Below are 21,050 nucleotides of genomic sequence, written 5' to 3'. Positions count from 1 at the left end.
TTAATGCCACTGAACCGCACACTTCAAAATGGTTAAAATGGCAAATTTTGTTTTATTCATATTTTACTGCAATTTTTTAAAAAGGAAAAAAAGAAGTGGAGCCTGTTCCAGCCTAGCTGGAGGAATAGAGAAGCAGAATGTTGGGGGGCTAAGTAGCAGCAAATCAGAGATTCTGAGTCAGAAAAGACTCAAGAGGTCATCAAGTCCAACCCTTGACTGGCACAGGAATCCTCTTTACTCCCTTCCCAGCCTCTACCTAAGGACCTACTTGCTCGTGATGAAATTGTTCTTTTTTTTTCTTCAGTTTTAAAAATTTATTTACGTAATCTCTCTACCCCACATGGGGCTCAAACACATGACCCCCGAGATCAAGAGTTGTATGCCCTTCCAACTGAGCCAGCCAGGGGCCCCATGATGAGATTACTCTTAAGGAGTACAGTCTGTCCCTATAATGAACTCCGTGCATCTGCAATTCCCAGCCCCTGAATTTCTGGGTGGTTGCAGTGGTACTCAAAAGGGAACCAGACTGGTGCAAAGCAGAGTGTGGGGGAAGAGCTTAGAAGCAGGGCACAAGGCCCACCTAGCAGTGGGGACGTGGGACCCCGCTAAAATGTTTTCTAACAACTGATATCCAGTGCTGGGGTGCCTGGCTGGCTCAGTCAGCACAGCATGCGACTCTCGATCTCAGGGTTGTGAGTTCAAGCTCCACATTGGGCATAGAGCTCACAAAAAAAAAAAAAAAAAAAAAAAAAAGAAAGAAAGAAAGAAAGAAAGAAAAAGAAAAAGACTGATAGCAAATGCAATTAAATACCAGGAGCACTAGTTGCCTGCTTGGAGAAATAGGTTACTGTGTAGGAATGAGAAGCAGCTTTGGCAGAACGGAATATTGTAGTAGAATCGGTTGCTGGGTTCATCTGTGCTATAGAAGCTGCTGAGAAACAGTGGAAGCAGCTACTCTCAGGAAGGAGTCAGCTGGGGTCCTGGCAGTACTCCTGATGGACAGTTTTGGTGGAAAATGGAGACCCGTGGATTCCAACCACAGACAGATAACTGATGTGGACTGGGCTCTGTCAGCAGGCAGGGGGTGAGGAAGCCTCAGGTATGAGACTGCAGACTAGCAAAACCAGGTGTTAAATAGTCAGCTCCGTCCCCATCTGAGTGGCATCGAGTCAAAGCACCTTGGAGAGGAGTCCCCCAGCTGCCACTTTGCCCATCTCAGGAGTTCACCAGAATGTAACAACCCAAAGGAGGCTTCATTTCCGTAGCTTCGTGGACAGTGAATAACATCTTACAATCGAGCAGTTCTTTAGTTTCCAATACAGTTGCATTTTTATCTTCTCATTTGGTCCTAGCTAAAACCCCATAAGGAAGAGAAGACACGATCATCTTCATGGTTTTTTTGATGAGTATGCTGAGGTTTAGAGATTTTAGTGATTTATCCAAGATCATAGGACAAGGGGTAGACTCATGTCTGTTGCTTTTCTTAGTACTTCAGTAGCTAGTTCATAAAAACTTTATCAGTAGCCAGAGAGGGTCTGAATTTCAGACCCAGAGACAAACCAGCTTGTAAGTACCTGAAATAATCCTAGGAACTGGCATGCATAGCAGATTTGGGGCTATTTAAGGAGAGGTAAAATTTTATGTTGGGAGAAACATGTGGAAGAATTAATATTAAAAGATGCCCAGTGTACTGTCTTCCCCTTCCTCTTCCTCCCCACTTCATATTCTTGCTCCAAAAGAAACTTTTCTGAATTCAATCTTACTGCTGCATGAATTGGTAAACGTGAGTTGTACAAATGAGGGTACTGGATGTGGGCACTTAGCTGCACTATACAGTGCTTTGCACACGGTGGGCATTCAGAAGATGTGGCACTGGCTTCAGGAGTGACATTCTGGGAGCACTCAAGTAAACAATGTTTCCAATTTGAAGTTTTCCAAGTACACAGTTATACTGTCTCAATGGCTTGTGACTTAGTACTCTCACCAAAAACTGCTTTTCCAAACTGTGGTATGAATACTTTTATGGGAAAGGAAGCAAAGCTGTAATTGCAACCGTATCCTAAAGTTTGAAAGATTCCCTAGAAAGTACTTACTATTCTCTTTCATTTCACAAAAGGGCCTAAGTCTTCTTCTGAACACGAACACATAGAGATTGGACAGATTGCTTTTCCGTGCCCCACACTTACACATATTTGAATAGATAGGCAGTAGTGTTAATAGTTCTCAAGGAGTTTATCTGAATTTTTAAAGCCATAAGTCTGGAATGATCTGTAAGACAGTAAAGGCTAACAGGTACATTAAATTACATTTTACCTGGTGCTAATAGGTGACACATAGAGTTAGGGGAAAGGTTCTCTCTGGGCCTAATTCTATCCTGGGCTCTCTCTGGTCCTTAACTTCCCTCCACCGTACTTAAGATTTTTCTCCTTCAAGGGAACAAGGGAAGCAACCCTTTCATGAAGGTTGGCAGTAACTTTTTTTTAAGTCTTTTTTTTTTTTTTTAATTTAAGTAATCTCTATACCCAACATGGGTCTTGAACTCACAACCCCGAGATAAAGAGTCTCATGCTCTTCCAACTGAGCCAGCCAGGCGCCCTGGTCAGCAGTAATTCCAATTCAAATATATTTCTCTTTTCTCTTCAACAATTTCACCACCCTGAGGATGACATTCTGATACATGTTCCTTTCGAATGAGATAATGATATATCTTAAGTGTTTAAAAAACTCCAAAATTTCCCATGTGTGAGGTATCACAGCTATTGCTTCACAACGGCTAGAGCTCTAGAATTGCCACAAGAATCAGAATGGTTCTAAGCGTTCTTCTTTTTCATCAAGAGTTCCCCGGCTGCGTGTTCAGTACACTGGAGGAGAGCTTCCAGACTTACCTGAGACTTGAAGTAGGTTTCTTGTGGGGTAGCAAGAACGTCTGCAGAGGCGATGTCTAAATGCATGAGCGTCTGCCGGAAAGAAGGCCGGTTGCGAGGTTTACTCTGCCTACAGGTTAAAAAAGACAGCTTGTGCATTGCAGAGGCTGTGTCCGGGAGGATAAAGATTTTATTCTACTTTATCGAAAACATTTTTGGCTCCACGCATAGCTATACCTCAGGCCATGTGCACATACTGAGGAGCAAAAGGAAAATGTAATCAGGAGATACCTGTAATGATAAAATGGAAATCTCCAGGATCAGTGGCCTGTTTGATAATAACAGTACCTTAGGGCTAGTAAAGTCATAATAGCTATCATTTAATAAGGCCTACTGTTTCAGGATATACCAAGTTCTTTATTTATCAATAACTCCAAGTCTGCCAGGCTTTAACCAGGTGATTCGCTCCAAATCCATATCGGAGACTTCCCTGCGGTTTCAGAGAAATTTTAAACGTGGTTTTGAGGAAGAAGGTAAAAGAGAATCTTAGGAGAAAGAGATTTCTTACCACGTCTGTTTCATAAGGATTTTGAATCCATCAGGGCAAGTGGAAGGAACCGGAAGGTGTAGGCTATTGCTTCCAACACCCCAAATAATGGCCGAAGAGTCTACATCTTTGTAAGGAATCTCTCCTGTCAGCAGCTCCCAAAGCACCACTCCAAAAGACCTACAGCAGTACCAGGAACAGGTACCAAAGACAGTGCAGAAAGACTGGTTGGTATTTTAGTTCTTTACTCATGTTTAATCAAATATATACCCAGTTTCAAAATTCTAATACCGCCATAAGAAGAACAGAAACAGCCAGGAAAAGTCTGGAAAAGAAACTCAGTGAGGGGTAACCAACACTGCTTGATATTAAGACATATCATAAGGCTTCAGTAATTAACTCTGGTGTGTGAATAGACAGCCAGACTAATGGAAGGGAACAGAAATCCATAAATAGGCCAAATATATAGGACTTGAGTATATGATAGAAGGGATATCCCAAACCAGTGCAGAACACTGACTAGTCAGTAAATGCTGTTGGGACAACTGAGGGTAAAATTAAATCTATAGCTCATCTTACATCAAGATACATTCCAAATGAATCAAAAATTCAAATGTGAAAAGAAAAAATGAAACCATAAACCCCTGAAAGAACACATGGGAAATTTTTTTTCTTTTTACTAATCTTAGAGTGGTGAAAGCTTTCTAATTATGAGATCCAGGAGCCACAAACGGAGACACTGATCAGTTAAATTGCATTTAAAAAAAAATCTAGCATGGAGAAAGAACTCCACCATAAACAAAATAACAAAATGTGAAAAGTAGCCATAATTCATGCACACAAAAGGCTAATCTCCTTAATATATAAAATACTCTTATAAATTGATGAGAATCAAGATCAGAGAGCTTGGCAAAGGATCAGAATAGCTCACAAATAAGAAATTACCAATGGTTTGTAAATATATGAAAAAACGTACAACCTAACTTATAAGTTATAAGATGGGGAACGCACATTAAAGCTGCACCCAAGACACCATGTGTTACCTAGATGGTTGGCAAAAATCCAGAAAGTTAGCACATTTTGTTGGTGAGACTGAGAAAACACTTACCCATTTCTGTTGGGAACATAATTGGTATAATCCCAAAGGAGGACATGTTGGTGATAATTACCCCAATTACAAATGATCCCACATTTCTACTTTATCTTACTTACTCTGGTGTTACATGTAATTTTAACATGTGCTATTATTTTGGTTTTAAGCCTAAAAGTTATTAGTAGCCGGTTTTAAGGATGGGAGAAAAGTGACTACAGGGAAATAGACTATTAATAGTAAAGATTCGTAATCTCAGAGGAAAAGCTGATAAAGATTTTTAAAAGGCCAAAAAATAAAAAAGCATAGCTCATACGGGATGTTTACGAAAAGGGCAAACAGCCCTATTATACACTTCAAATAGCTCTAAAGCACATAACCGTATCACAGCAAAGTACATCACTGATACACTCGGTGATGGTCTGAGGCACCACGACTAGGTAAACTTTGTTTAGTGTATTTTATTTAAGAAGGTAAGAATTATGTAATATATTTCCCAAAGACTTTTATGCCAAATGCTTATTTGAAGTAAACTTTCCATTTTCCAGAAAGTTCAGCGTATTCTGTGAAGGTCTCCCAAACTGATGATTTACTAAATAGACATTCACCCTAATTCCCCTTCCAGTCCTTCTCTCCAGATTCATCATGACACTGGGTAGTACCTCAGACAACAGGAGCCTGAAATCAGCCAGCAGTGAGTAACACTAAAGAATATTTTGGGAAAGTAGAAGTGTTGGAGGAGGAAAGGACTCATAGGGTGAAGTGGGAGAGGCTTTCTCGTCGGGACAGATGGCACCGCTCACCATATATCGACTTTTTCAGAGACAGGTTCGTTGCGTATCACCTCTGGTGCCATCCATGCAACCGTGCCGGCGAAGGACATCTTGGTACTTTTGTCACTGAGTTCCTTAGATGTGCCAAAATCTGAAATCTTTACCGCATCTGTGTGAGTCACCAAAACACTTTAAAAAGAAATAAAGAGAACACCCAGATCATTAGTACTAATACAAATCATGACTGTAATTGGCAACTTCGTGTGCTGCCTCCTACCTTGTAGATTTCAGCCTGCTAGTTCCAGTATCACGGGGGCATTAGCTACACGCTAGACAGAGCATCACTCATACACGGGAGGCCACACAGCACAGCTCCCCCTGGTCTCATCCAGCCTCCAACGCTTGCTAACTTTGTGACCTCTGCCAAGCTACCTGATTCTTCTAAGCCAGCTTTCTCATCGTAAGATGGAGACACCTCAGGTCCCAGTAATCTTACCCACAATTCAAGCGTGCAGAAAACTCTGAACACGGGGTATAAATATTTTCTCATCTATATCAAGCAAACTCATTTTATTCATCTGTGGCTCATTAGAGAGTGTTGTCCTAGACTTTCTTGGTGTGTGAGGTAATGCACTATGTTACCTTTCTGAAATCCTCCAAGAGTTTTTGCTAAGGAATTACGGGTATAATAATGGCCTCATGGAATTTTCACTTGAATTAAAAGAAGATAAGAGATGTAAAACACCCATGCTCAATAAATATTGGTTTCCACCTTGCCAGTCTCAGACAAACCACTAAGAAAAACACTTATTTTAAAACACTGTTTAAATGATGGCCAACTAAAATCACACATAGGGATTTTTACATTAAAAGGCTAATAAGTATGCTGGGATTCCAGCAATGTTGATAAGGAAAAGCTGGAATAAATTTAGGCTTAAGTAGATTCCACACAAGTCAAGTTTGCCTTTTTATGGTATTTATCTGAAATGTGACCTGGGGGAAATTGCTTTTCTAGCATTAAAGATGAATACATCTGGTACCAGTCTAATTCAAAATATTAGTATACTTACAAACTAGACTGAATTCACTTGAAATAACTTGTTTAGAACTTTAGAATGTTAATGAGTTAGGGTTTCAGAGGCTTAATGATCTAGAGACTTATTCTTAATAAGAAAAAGCCTTGATATTCATGGTATCAGAATTGAGGTGGCTAGAAAACAGAAAACTTCTCAGTCTCTCTCCTCCCTTCACTTCACATTTGTCCCTTTCCATGCCAGTATCACACGGCTCTCTAGTTACCAAACGGCTCTGCTTACAACTGCTTTAGAATACCTTCATCCACAACCGACCCCTAGTTTTGCACCTGATATGTAAAATTTACATACTTTGGAAATTTGGATTTAATGGTTTTAGTCATGGTGAAAATGCATATGGATTTAAATATCACGGGATATCTGACATAGTTTCAGAGCTGATGGTATCATTTAGCCTGAAAGTCAGAAAAGGTGATAAGCCCCTAGAAAGAAAAACACTAGAAGCTTCCTCTTCGGCCTCTTTTGTGCTGCTCACTATGAGACTTTTTTTTTTTTTAAAGCTGTGACGAGTGTTGGGTTAGACATTTTATTTTATTTTATTTATTTATTTTTTAAGATTTTATTTATTTGACGGAGAGAGACACACAGCAAGAGAGGGAACACAAGCAGGGGGTGTGGGAGAGGGAGAAGCAGGCTTCCCGCTGAGCAGGGAGCCTGATGGAGGGCTCGATCCCAGGACCCTGGGATCATGACCTGAGCTGAAGGCAGACACTTAACGACTGAGCCACCCAGGTGCCCGGGTCACTACGAGACCTCCTGCTATGGCAAGAAGGAATGGACATGGGGAGAGACTACAGGGCACATGAGGTTAGAACTTGTGTAAAGTCTTCCCTGAGACAAAGCTGGGGTCACACAGCCTAAGATTTAATGCGGGTAATGAAATCTCTCTTTAAAGCAAGCCAGACTGATCTTTGTCTTCTCAAAGTTAGTTTGAAACCCAAAGAGGCCAAGGCTGCTGGAAGTTCAAGGAAGTACTGATAACAGAGGGAAAGTCTTATTGGGTAACTTATTACCCTAATCTGTAAATGACAGGAGTCAAAGAAAGTAGCATGTGATTTTATACATTCTAAAACTTCCTGACTTCTTCCTCTACAGTTAATTCTCAAGGGGAACAATGGTTAAGAAGGAGACCATTCAAAGAGGTCTTTGGCAAGTATTTTGTGTCCTTTGTGTGTGTGTAGTGGATGACAAAAGCAACAGGTTGTGTAAGAATGTGAGCAGATGGAATAAAGACTATAATAAAGTTTATTTGCAAGTAAAGCAAGGAGGGGGCTGTTCAGGGAGCTAACGACTAGGATAAGCACTGCAGAGAAAGGGTGATAAGCGAGAGCTGCTTTGAAGTTTATAATCAAGGACTGATTTGTATCTTCCATGGACAGGAGGCAGAAATCATTGTGAATCCCTCACCTTCCCATGACGAGTAGGATGCAGGCTGGGGCTTTAGGTCTAAAAGTTCTGGGCTCAAGTCCTAGCTCCATGACTTTGGGCTCTGAGCCCTCATTTTTCTTTTTCTTTTCTTTCTTTTTTAGAAGGGGAGAAGGAGGGAGTGGGGCAGAGGAAGAGAGAGAATCACAAGCAGGCTCCACGCCCCTCTCACAACCCTAAGATCACGACCTGAGCCAAAAATCAAGAGTCGGACACTAAACCGACTGAGCCACCCGGGTGTCCCCTATGTTTCTTACATAAAATAAGAAGAATGATACTTGTTGCAACTATCCCCACACAATTTTTGCCAACATCAAAGCAGATGTGATAATGGATATTTAAAAAAATACCATAAACCATGAAAGCACTACGCAGACATGTTTTTGAAGAAAGGTTAGTTCCTCTCTGCTTCTCTAAACCAAAATGTGATGAGAAATAATAAAAAAAAATGTTTAAAAACAGGAGCTATAATGAAATACACCATTTTATCAATTCCTTTCTTCCCTTGATGTGGTCTGGGGAAACGAATAAACACTCCTCTTAAAGTGGTTATTGAGAGCCAAAGAATCATTTTGAAAACAGATCACTAGAAACAACTCTGCTTCTCTTAAATAGCCAGTTTATATTATCTTATGGACACTGTGAACCTTGTGACTATTTACTTCCTTCTTTGCTTAGACTCTAGGAAGGTCAGAGTCAAATCTACAGTCCACCTCTACCAATGGTACAGAATCTTGTGGCGTACATTTTGTGAGCAAGCTTTAGTTCTAATGTTATTTTCTCTTTGCCTCAGTCTCTTATTCATCCATTTTTATCCTATTGCATACATTTCTGAAACTCAGTTTTTAACACAACAAATCAAGCCTTCAGGTGGGAAAGTTTGGCATTAAGTATCTGGGATGATGGAGAGTGAATACCTCCGTTAATAATGAATCTTGTTTCACAGCTGCACAGTTAAAAAGCAACACAAAGGGAAAACTAGTGTCAGATGCTTGGAGCTATCTGCCACATAGGTAAGTAAGTTGGTCAACAATAATCCAAAAACCATGCAAAAAGAATTACCCACTGTGCCGATTTAAACTCAACCGAAAGTATGATGTCTGAAAACAACCATGCTTGATAAAAATTCCCTTATTTCAAAGCAATAAAACAAAATGGCTGAAAAATTAGCTCCCAAACTCACTTAGGTGATTTGAGATCACGATGAATAATTTTATGGAGGTGCAAATAATTCATTCCGCTTGCAATTCCCGTGGACCAGTCCACTAGCAATCGAGGTGTGATCTTCCTGCCGGCTCGCAACACCTCATAGAGTTGTCCGTGGGCACAGTATTCCATGATGATGCAGTAACAGGGGGCCTGAGTACAAACGCCCCTTTCAAGAAAACACAAATATGTTTATAAATTCACACATACATACAAACGTACCTGTATACATATTTATATTTTAAGAATATTTAATAAATTTAATGATTAAGACCAGTTCTTTGTCCATATTATTTTTAAAAGGCATAATCTTTCCCAATTCTTCAATTACCATTAAACCCCCTCTAGTCTACAAGCTTCTCTATTATGCATATGGACAATTTTAGCTCCTTTTGTTCATTCCAGATTATCTCTATGTTGTGCTGGATCCATGCTTTTCTGTGGGGCCATTCCATTCTGGGACAAAGAGCACATTTCCTGAGACTTGTGTAGGCGAGGTACTGTGTTGTGTTAGATTGTTAAGAGTAATTGAAGTATCTTCCTTTTAAAATTAAATAGAAGGTTTTATATATAGCGTACAGAGAGAATTCAAATAAAATATTGCTATTTTTACTATTAATTGTTGAATTTTAAATTAGTCAAATTTAAGATAACTAGTCTGAGGACCAAAAAAAGAGTCAATTTTCTATATCATATAGTCTTTGAAAAAACATTTCTGTTTAGAATAAAAATATCATACAATGTAACCTATTTCTATGTGGCCTATATTTCCATCAATTCCTACATCTTCCACAAAGCCTTTCCTGATGATTCCAGTCCAAGAAGATCTTTCTCTAAATTCTTATGCTACGCGGGAGCCATTCGGTTTTTTATATGCAAATTTCCTCTCCCCATACAGATCACTGGCTCCTGGAAGGGAAAGGTCTTCCATTTCTTTTCTTTCTACCATAAGGCCTAGAAGTTCACAGCAAGTCCTTGACAAATATTTCTTCACTTCACCTTAACTTTCTTTGCTGCTGACCCTTTGCACAAACATGTGCAGGTGCACGGGGTAGGAAGAGGGGAACTAGCATGGAAGAACTTCTGTTTGTCAGGAATGTTCCATGTTTATGTAATTGTCTGATTTAATCTGCCCCCAAACCATCGTGCAACACATATGCCCTCTTCCATTTCTACGGGTAAGGTTCAGAGAGGGACAGTGACCTTCCCTAGACAATACACCTGTGACAGAGCTTAGATTCAAATCCAGTCTAACTTCAAAGCCTATGCTTTTTCCACGGACTATGCCATACTGCCCTCCCTTTGTGCTTTGTAACTTCTGTGTACACAAGCATATTGGGGATTCCTATATCAACCTTACCTTAGAAAAGTGATAATTAACTCTACTTCACACTTTTGTTCTGAAGATGAGAAAAGAGAACAATTAACATATACAATTCTCGGTATCCCATCTCTTAATAGTAGCCTTCTTTCAAAACTTTCTAGAGGAGTTGAGAGTATTCTATCTACAAGATGCCCAGCTAAAGTCCTCAGCCAGCTACCAACTCATGTCTTCTCTCGTGGGCGGCTGTAAGTGATGAGAGAATGAAGAGGCCATAGCTTGAGACCATGGGAAAGTCCTACAAGGACAGCAGGTTATGAAGAAGTAAAATTAGTCTTCATTCTCCCTGCCATGATATGCCTGTCAAATGCCACAGAGCTATTTCTACTACTCTCCGATCATTTTCTAAGCTACCCAGAATTCTCAGCTTCCTTTCTAATGAAAAATTTTTTTCAAGTTTCTGTTACTTGACTTTTAGGAGCACTTGGTGGAGCAGAGACAGACCACAACTATAATCAGACAATTTAATTTTCATTACAGGAAAACACAGAATAGGCAGGAATAATGTAATGTGCTTAAGAATATCAAAATAAATATTTGTTTGAAGCTACTCAGCATTCTATTCAACCCTGTTTTAACTTGTTGCAAACAGAGAGAAAGGGGTAACAGTGATATGTTATGTACTTTTCATCTTTCTTGACTGATGAGAAGCAATCATTCCATCAACCGTGTACTATGATGAGGCTTCTTAGTAGCTACAAATAGCAGCTCTCTAATCACTTCTAATTGCCACCTTTTCTTCCCCTTGGCACCCAATTCCATTAGGAACAGTCAGATTAGGTCTTCCTAAAAGATCGCTTTCAAAAAATTGGACGAAAAAAATACAGAATTCTTTTCTTTCACTTCCCCTTCTCTACACGGTTCTTACTTCAAAGGAAGCTGTAAGCACAGCAATCAGTATCCAGAGAGACACACTCAAATCTAACCATGCCTTCGTATCTTCCAGACGGTCCTGAATGATTCATTGGCCAAGCAACTCATGGCACAGATGGCTGCACACAACACTGCACAAAGCCTCAAGAGCGTGGTGTAATGAACCAGGGACCCAGTCGCGCTATTGGTTTCCATGTAGAGGTAAAGACTATTCAAGCATCTTCAGCCTAAAAAGTTGGGGCACTGGCATGGCAGTACTCATCCAAAATGTGGAAAACTGCACATGTAGGTAGGAGGGTCAGGAGAGTGAGGTATGGAACAGGTTGCAAGGAAAAAGGAAGAAGGAAAAGGAAGGAAGGAAAAATAAAGCTTCTCACACCCATACTCTTGGGACACATTTCTGCCAGGACATCCTGGTGGTAAGCCCTCGTACCTGGAACATACAGCCCAGCCCACATCAGGAGGCCAAGAAGCCATGCTAATCTGTAGAATATTCTGTGTCTCAAACTCAGCGTCCTTGTGATTGAAGCTTGAGAGTTTCGTTAAACAGAAGTTAAATGAAAGGCCCTTCCTTCCATTTAGGATGTAGGATGCTAGAAGGGATGATTTTCTCAGTGAAGTAAAATGAAGGAAAGAAGTGAGTCTCTGATAGTCTGTCTGCTTAAAAATAATCCTTCTGCTGTCTTTTGAAATGTATCGTCTTTGGAAAGAGTATAATTAGTCTCTATAGCATTTCATTTTTGTCTCACATCCTCCTGGCCCTAACAGCGCAACAAAGGATGGAATCACGAGGGCAACCGAAGCTCTCTCCCATGCCCACTGTATGCATGTCCCTTCCACAAGGAGGTATGTCCAAGCACTTCATTTAGTATCCCAGCTGAATGCTTCTCTCCTTTCCACATCTCTTTCCCTTTCCATAAAGGGAATCAAAACTCAACATCAATACTCATTTAAACCCATTCTACAAAACCTGTCCCCAAGATTTCTATTCCTTACTTTAGGGATGTGATTCCAATCAAAAATGATCCCATGACATGTTTACCTTTATAATGAGAGTTTTATCGAGAGAGGATCCGTCTTGGGGGCTGGGAGAAGTTCCTCTTAGTTTTGGGAAGGGGAATTTGTAAATTATTCCTCTTTTAGTGGTAGCCTCATCAGTCATACTATTTTCCAGGACTGAAATACATATATGTCAAATGTATCAAGAAGCTCTAGTTTCTAAACTGTCATTCCACCTGAAGACTAGCTTTCCTGTTCTTCACCTTCCCTCCTGTAAAGCCACTCATCATTCATTTCAGGCTAGGGCAGAATTTAAAACCTGGCAAGAGAGGGACCTCAAGGGGAAGGTACAGGCAGAAGAGATTACACATAGTTAGAGCTCAGCACTGTCAGGTTTGGGGACTGCCACAAATGTACCTTTGTGCCTCCCCTTTTGCTAGTGATCCCCGCCAGTATTACGAAAATAACAGTCTGAACTAGAACGATACGTTCATACACTCTTGAAAACAACTACATTGTGGAATGAACATAGCATATAACTCATCAGTATTCCAGTGTCATTAGACTTAGAAAGCTGAGTGTTTGGCATTACTTGAAAAGGGATCTAGCAAAACCTGAGGCAGGGAGAAACACTCTGAAGGTGCCTCTTATTACAAGTTCATATTTAAGAAGGGAGGCTAATAGAAACTAATAAAAAAAAATTCCTCTCTGTTAACACAGGGACTAATTGTTCTATGATCACTTTAGGTATCAGCTTTGTTTTCTTAACTGAATTTTCAGATGGGCAGGTTATCTCAGAGTGACCTCCATCATCCCACTGATGAATGAGGTTGATTCATCAGATATGATTGCTTGGTAAGAATCCATCGCTCCCTCTCTGTCCCATGTACATCCTTTCCAAGAAGGGTGTGCTCTGGCGAAAAGAACTACCAGATTATACGATTCTTAAAGACACGACCTTCATTTAATTGCTCTTTGGTGCCCTCCCAAAATACCTAGCCCAGTACTAAGTCTATAGAGTATTTTCCATATGTCTTTCAAAGCAGGAACTCATATGTAGATATTGGGAGAAAGAAAATCTATTTCTTAAAAAAAAAAAAAAAAGCCTTGACCTACTTGAAAGCGATGATGTTAGGGTGCTTCAACTTCCTCAAATGCTTGATATCCGTCTCATTCTGTTCTCTCACTTTCTTGATGGCCACCTCCTCCGCTCGGAACTTGCCCAAGAAGACAGCTCCTTGGGCTCCACTACCCAGCCACTGCAGCTCTGAGATCTCCTCAAATGGCACCTCCCAAGTATCTAGGCACACAAGCGAGAAACAAACTTAGAGATATCTCGGGATTTGCTGAGGGACCGTTCTACAAGGCCACTCCGAAGGTACCTTCAACATCACCCAAAATGATCTCTACCTTTGGACTCCCACCTGTAACTCACCAAAAGTTATAACCTTCCTACGGGTCTTGGAACCATAGATCAGATATTCTCATGTATTAGTTTGTATCATTTTCTTTAAAGATTTTATTTATTTGAGAGAGAGAGAGTGAGTGAGTGAGAGAGAGAGAGAGAGAGAGAGAGCATGAGAAGGGGGGAGGGTCAGAGGGAGAAGCAGACTCCCTGCTGAGTGGGGAATCCGACGTGGATGTGGGGCTGGATCCCAAGACTCTGGGATCATGACCTGAGCTGAAGGCAGACGCTTAGCTGACTGAGCCACCCAGGTGCCCCAGTTTGTATCAATTTTTAACCAATGAAATCAAGCAGATCAGAGATCTCCAATATATTCTCCTCCAAACAAAACATATCTTGACATTCCCACGGCCCCACTTCCTCACCTCAAGCTTGCATGTTCTTCAATCCACTTATTTGTCTCTATACCACGATCCCTATTCCATTACCCATTGTAAGTCAGTGTTGTTTTATTCCTCTTTGAATTTCTAGTGTAGATGCTCAATTAATCTTTCCTGAATGAATTTTCAAGAATACTCTCCCAAGGACCTAATTATGCACAAAACTTATATTAATATTTACCTTTTATTGAGTACTTACTACATGCCAGACACTAGCATAAAGCTTTATATATCTCATGTGTTGATCCTTTCAACAATCTTGGGAGTCTGGCCTTATTATGGTTATTTATAGATGAGAAAACTGAGACAGGGAGATTAAGTAACTTACCCAAGGTCACACAGCTGGTAAGTGGCAGAACTCAACAACTGGCTGATTCCAGAGACAGTGCTTTCTCCACTATTACCACATTGCCTCTTGCGAAGTACTTGAGAGGGTCATTAGCCATAATAGATTTACTCATATAGATGCAGTATTTTCAAGTTTCTCTCTTTCTTAGAATTTGATTTTCTTTGCACCAAAAAAGTAATAGGAGTCACTTCTAAGTGGTGACATTATTGATGATTCATATTATGTTCTTTATCCTTTGCTGTATTTTTTTTTTACCATGAGCCTGTATACTTTTATAATGAATGAAATGCTATTTTATTTTTTTAAAGATTTTATTTATTTATTTGAGAGAGAGAATGAGAGAGAGAGAGCACGAGAGGGGGGAGGGTCAGAGGGAGAAGCAGACTCCCTGCTGAGCAGGGAGCCTGACGTGGGACTCGATCCCGGGACTCCAGGATCATGACCTGAGCCGAAGGCAGTCGCTTAACCAACTGAGCCACCCAGGTGCCCTAAAATGCTATTTTAAATGAAGCACTTCAAAAATTCAATCAATACATGTTTAATCTCATGGAACTTAAAAAGGAGAATATGATCCATTGATTCTTCTCCTTGTCCCCCTTGTTATCAGTGCATTGTCACTACACTGGTAAGAAATAAACATCAAAGAACGAGGAGTCCCGTGGAGTGAGGGGAGGATAATGACAATGTTAAAGGTTATGGGGGATTTTCATTAGATCACCAATCACTAAAAGGTCACTGTTTGCAGAATACTGAACAAGATAGTGTTGAGTCAGCTTTGAAGATATTCTGGTCTTGAAAGCAAATCAACTCACATCTACTACGGTGATGAAGCAGCAGAAAGAGGTCATCAGTACCTAGGAGGGAACTACATTTCCCTCTTCTCTCATTTTCTCAAACTTGAGAGAAAATAAATCCTGTAGATTCTTAATAAAATGTGGCTTCTCATTACAGTGGTTAAAACATGACCTTCCAGAGAGGATGACATAGAGCAGAACAAATTATAGTGAGGGTGTTTGACAGCATAGATATTTAACCCATTCTTCTGCTCTGAGCCGATTAAAGATATCTGCTCTATTGAAATTAGATAGACGCTACATAAAAACGAATTTCCCTAAAATACAAATAGCTCACAAACACGAACTCACCGAATAAACAAATGATACCAGGGGAGATGCGGGAGGAAAGAGTGAGTTACGGGCTTGACTGCTTTGAGGATCTTTCTGGCTTCGAATGACTGACAAGTGCAAAGTGTCTCACGCAGTCCCACTTTCATCCCCGCAGGCTTATCTGTGTAGCACACACAGGACCCAGGTATCGATGGCCTACCGTCAGAGGGTTTTACTTGGGAGAGGTCTGGTGAAGAACTAGACACAGTATTACTTTGGCCATTCCGGGACCAAATAAAAGGACTATTACTGGATTCTGGGGCAAGAACATCCTGGGCACTATTTTTCTGAAAAACTTTATAAAAGCCCAAGTTATCCTCATTTTTCATAACTACTAAAATACCAAAATTAGACCTCTTTGGGTGTTTCTCCCTATTTACTCAATCTTTATTTATTGTTAAATGCTAGAAACACCAGCAAATATTAGAAAATAAAGTATTTTATCTGCAATCCCATTCCATATTCATTATCTTCTCTTCCAGTCTTTGCTCATATGTGTGCAGTTATGTAGAAGTTGTAGGTGACACATAATCTTTTCTACTTTTCTCATGTATTGTGTATTCCCCACGTATACACAGTTTTCATTATAAGCCTTAATAGTAGTTTACTGAACCCTTTCACCTTTTCTGTACTTAAGTCTTTCCATCTTTTTGTTTGCTGGCTTAAATTTGATACTTTTTTCTTTCTTTATATTATTGCCTCAGACTCAGTTCTTAGGTTAGAGTACAGTTTCCTGGCTTTTGCTATACATTCTAACTTGCCATACAAAAGGGCTTCGCTAGTTTTTGCTGACAGTAGTAATGCATGAGTGTGTCCCTTTTACTTTGCCAGCAATGAATATTGTTGACCGTTTTTTGGGTTCTAAGTTATTTAGGTGTAAATTAATGTTTTATAAGCTTGCACTACTTTATTTATTTATTTGAGAGAGAGCGAGCGAGCATGGGGGCAGAGGGAGAGGGAGAGAATCCCAAGCAGCCTCCTCACCAAGCAGGGAGCCCAACGCACGGCTCAATCTCCCAACACAGAGATCACCACCTGAGCTGAAACCAAGAGTCGGACACTCAACCGACTGTGCCATCCAGGCACCCCAAGTTTGCACTACTTTAATTGCCAGTGAAGTAGAATATTTTCTCCACATTTGTTTAATGCTCACATCTGCTCTGCATGAATTGGCGCATTTATACTTTGTGCATTTATCTGTCGGGGGTCTCATAGTCCTCATAAATTTGAAGGAGTTTTCTGTTTCTTTGACACATATTAAGAGAATGTTTTTTCAAAAGACTTTGTATTTTATGGGGCGCCTGGGTGGCTCAGTCATTAAGCGTCTGCCTTCGGCTCAGGTCATGATCCTGGGGTCCTGGGATGGAGCCCCACATCGGACTCCCTGCTCAGCAGGGAGCCCGCTTCTCCCTCTGACCATCTCCCCTCTCATGCTGTTTCTCTCTCTCTCTCTCAAATAAATAAATAAATAAAAATCTAAAAAAAAGAAAAAGAAAAAAGAATGTTAGCAATGAGGATGTGCAAAACTGGGGGCCCTGATAACTGACAGCAAGATAATGATGTAACAATGGAACCTGGCTGTGTTCACTCCAGGGTTAATCCCAGACTTTCTGCTTTTATACCTGTCCATTGGTACTCTTCCCCAGCTTCTATCTTCTGAGTCATCACTATGACTATTATCTTAATTCCAATATTTACCATGATCTCTAAGACTGAGAAAAAGCCCCATGCCCACCCACTTTTAAGGCATAAGTTCTCCTTTGTTTGTATTCAGACATGCCTATGATATAATACTTGCTTTAGGACTGGGAACTATTTGGCAGTAAAAAATTTCAACTACACATACTACCTTAGTTGGATTTCACTACCAACATACTAAATGGGAGATGAAGATGTCATTAAAATTTTTGAAAAATCAAGTGAAGTTTCCTCATAAGTACCAAATGCAGAGACACATCTGTTCTGTGTGCTATCCTTTGGCTGACTGTAATCCAGGATTAAAGATTAGCTCCCTGATCCCAGAGCTGACAAGGAAAAAACTACCTTATTTTCTGGCCAGTGAATCCCTTTCACGGCCCCCAGCAACACCAGCCCACAGTAGGGTATCCTGTCATCTGCTGAAGAGCTAGGCAGCTATAAGCTGCCTTGTAAGCTTAAGCTGACCACGCCCGTTTCTTATTTACTCTTGAAATAAGCCTTTCTGGCAGTCACATAATCAATCAGAAGATTGATTAAATACAAGTTTACGGGACAATTAAAAAAAATTTTTTTTAAGTAGGCTCCACGCCCATTATGGGGTTTGAACTCACAACCCTGAGACCAAGACCTGAGCTGAGATGGAGATTCAGATACATAACAGACTGAGCCACCCAGGCACATCCCCCGCCCCCCAAATTTGAAAAGTCCTTTTGACAGACACATAGGATGTGTCTGCTGCCCCTCTTTATGAGCCTGAACCTCGATGCTGCATTTGTATCCTGAGATCTCCAAATTACCACCAAAATAATTATTAGACTGGACAAGTTAAGACTCTAAAAGCCAAATGCAATTTTATCACATAAGCAGATATTAGTAGGTTTTGTGTCTCAGCAGAGGAGAGGGAACTTTTTAAAAAATAGTAAACTAAGGGTGGTTATCCCTGGGTTGTGGGATAACAGGTTATTTTTTATTTTCCTCTTTGTGCTTATCTTAATTCCCAATTTTTAAAATAATAATACTGTTTTAACATTGAAACCCCCAACCTTTGTGTGACAAGGAACAACTTTTTAATTTCTTGAAACCTCAAGACCACAGAGGGGGAAAGAAGGGTGGAATGTGCAGGACGGATGGGACGGGAGGATGTATGAAAGACAGTGAGACAGACAGACAGACCAACCCCAGGGACACAAAGAATTTCTGCATGTACAGGAATGGATGCTATGATTGACAAATCTGGGAAAGCACACCTGGGATCATTTGATTTACCAGCAAATCCAATACACATACTGGGAAAGGGTATAGAGGGAGAGGTTTAAGAGAGGTATTGGTTTAAGAGAAAATATTTCAGAAATCAGAAAAATAGAATGCACGAGAAAAGTGGTCAACAGTGCCTGAGGTCGACAGGCTGTTGTGGAAAAGCTGTCAACAGTCTCGACTGAAAGATATGAATATATGTATATATATATATATATTTAATTTTTAAAAAGATTTTTATTTATTTGCTTGAGATAAAGAGCTCACGAGTGGGGGGGGGCAGAGGGAGAGGGAGAAGCAGGCTCCCCGATGTGGGGCTTGATCCCAGGACTCCCAGATAATGAGCTGAGCCAAAGTCAGACGCTCAACCGACTGAGCCACCCAGGCGCCCCAAAGTGAATATATTTTTAGGAGAGGGTCACAGAGTCCAACATTCAGATATAAAGTAAATAAGACAGAATCTCATTTCTGGTCTACATTTCTGGTCCTTTCCAAAATTTCTTGATGAGAGAACTGTTAACAATGGAATCATTTACATAAGGCTACAAATATATGTATCAAAAGCCTTAAAAAGGCATGAACCATTTTAACTCAACCATTTGTCTTCTAAAAACTTATCTTAAGGAAATCAAAGATATAATAAGAATGATCACAGACATAACTAAGGGTATGTGTGAAAATTAAGTAATAAACAGATGTTCATTGCAGTATAGCATATGATCACTAAAAATAACAAATTGCCAAGGAATAGAGGATTGCTTAAATAAATCTATTTCATGATATGGGAAATGTTCAAAATGTGAAGCGAAAAGGCATAATGAAATAGTTTGACTCTGTTTTTTTTTTTTTTAAAGCACACACACGTAATAAGACTAACATAATATATACCAAAAACATTAATAGTGAAGACTGAGGATCATAGATAAATATTTTTACTTTGGGGGGAAACTTACCTGTATATTCCAACCTAACCTCATATATTACTTTTGCTATCAGGAAGAAAAAAATTCTTTTAAAGAATATAAATGAAGTTATAAAGAACACTAGGGCCATGTGTTCTCTTTCCTTCAGAAGCATAATGCTTGAATTGGTATATATGAATATGCATGTTACACCGCGATGGGAGTTAATTTACTTTTTAAAAAGCTGTGGGATCTAGACATAATAATGCTTCTCAAGATTGGTTGTGTATTTGTTCTTTCCTCACAATGTGAGCTTTCTGTGCCTGGACTGTAAGAAAATGATTCCTTTTTACTACAAGCTAAACTAGGGCCCAAGCTTTAGGCAGAGAACCACTTGGCGTCTGTCTGGTTTTGAGTTAATCCAGTGGCCATCAGACTTTTTGATTGCATGAACTTTCAGTAAAAAAAAATTTTCTAAACATGCACTAGGTGATTTATTTATAAGTTATGTATCTGCACAACTTTATTAAAATACCAAATATATATGAAAACATGCATGAAAATAGAAACTTAAAATGATGATACAAGGAACAGGAGCTCTAACATTTTCTTCCTCATTAACACTGTAGATTGTCTTCTATGTACTCTACTTGACACCCCTAGACTGGACAGCTCCAAAAGATGGGCTTTGGCCAGAAAAGACCAACCAAATGTGAATCTGTTCCAGTCAGAAGGTTTATAGGAGATTGGTATAGGGTATTCATCGGGCACTAGGGTTTTAGTCAAAGGTTATCCAGTGAATGGTGGTGATGTGTCTACACAGGGACTATTCCCAGGTCCACACTCTACCTTACCTTGCTGCTGTAATTTGTAATCAGTGGAATATGCCTTGCCAATGATATTCCAGACAGGCCTTAAGCATCCAAACAGTCCTTCCAGAAACCCACCACTGCCGCTGCCCGACCTGCTGAACTGAATCTTGATGTCTTCAGTTCCACTTGTGCTCTCTCCATCCATGGTGTTGCTGTTCCCCTGAGACATGGCCATCTCTGATTCATCTTGTTCCCTTAGCTGAAGAACGCTGTTCTCAAACTGGTCCCTGGAATCCTCACTCACGCTTGTCAACACTGTTGTGGTGATGGGGCAGTTCATGCTCTCGGTCAGCTCTGTTTGTACCACCCTCTTTTCCTGCTGGTCCTTAAGGAGCTTGGGTGATGGGTGGCTCCCCACAGGTGTGAGTTCATCTTGGAGTCCGTTGGAGTTTCTGCTTTCACTCGAGGGTAAGTGTGAGGAAGAGGAGCAGCTCAGGGGCTCCTGAGGGTTGGCCATGGTGCCATGAGTGTGCCCAGGGTCCTGAGATGACACTCAGAGGATTATTGGGACAGAATTCTGATGGAAGAGAGGGCTCCAAAACCTGGGGAAGATAGGAGGACATGAGATCACCCTTCTTTTAGTCACCCACACTACCGCACTTCTGTTTATAATAACAAAAACACTGAAAAATGGGGGTTGGTTGAACGTCGGTATACATCCAAATGGTGGAATACTATGCAGCAATTACAGATCATGTTGTAAAAGAGTATT

General features: G+C 40.3%; 1 protein-coding gene across 12 annotated transcripts in view; it reads right to left on the bottom strand.

Moving 5' to 3' along the window:
- The window catches only part of MAP3K13 (mitogen-activated protein kinase kinase kinase 13), a 135,110-nt gene that overhangs the window by 19,981 nt on the left and 94,079 nt on the right, over positions 1-21,050 (bottom strand). For all 12 annotated transcript variants that reach the window (XM_027584107.1, XM_027584110.1, XM_027584109.1 and 9 more), the window contains 6 exons: positions 20,321-20,880; positions 13,369-13,552; positions 8,977-9,168; positions 5,305-5,463; positions 3,433-3,591; positions 2,886-2,994 (listed from right to left, as the gene is read on the bottom strand). In XM_027584107.1, coding sequence (XP_027439908.1) covers positions 2,886-2,994; positions 3,433-3,591; positions 5,305-5,463; positions 8,977-9,168; positions 13,369-13,552; positions 20,321-20,795 — 1,278 coding nt within the window. In that variant the 5' untranslated portion in view covers positions 20,796-20,880. The remainder of the gene's footprint in view (positions 1-2,885; positions 2,995-3,432; positions 3,592-5,304; positions 5,464-8,976; positions 9,169-13,368; positions 13,553-20,320; positions 20,881-21,050) is intronic.

Source organism: Zalophus californianus, chromosome 1 (assembly GCF_009762305.2).
Source record: "Zalophus californianus isolate mZalCal1 chromosome 1, mZalCal1.pri.v2, whole genome shotgun sequence".
Lineage (NCBI taxonomy): Eukaryota > Metazoa > Chordata > Mammalia > Carnivora > Otariidae > Zalophus > Zalophus californianus.
The sequence above is the reverse complement of the archived record's forward strand: the minus strand, read 5'-3'. Positions and strand labels throughout refer to the sequence as shown.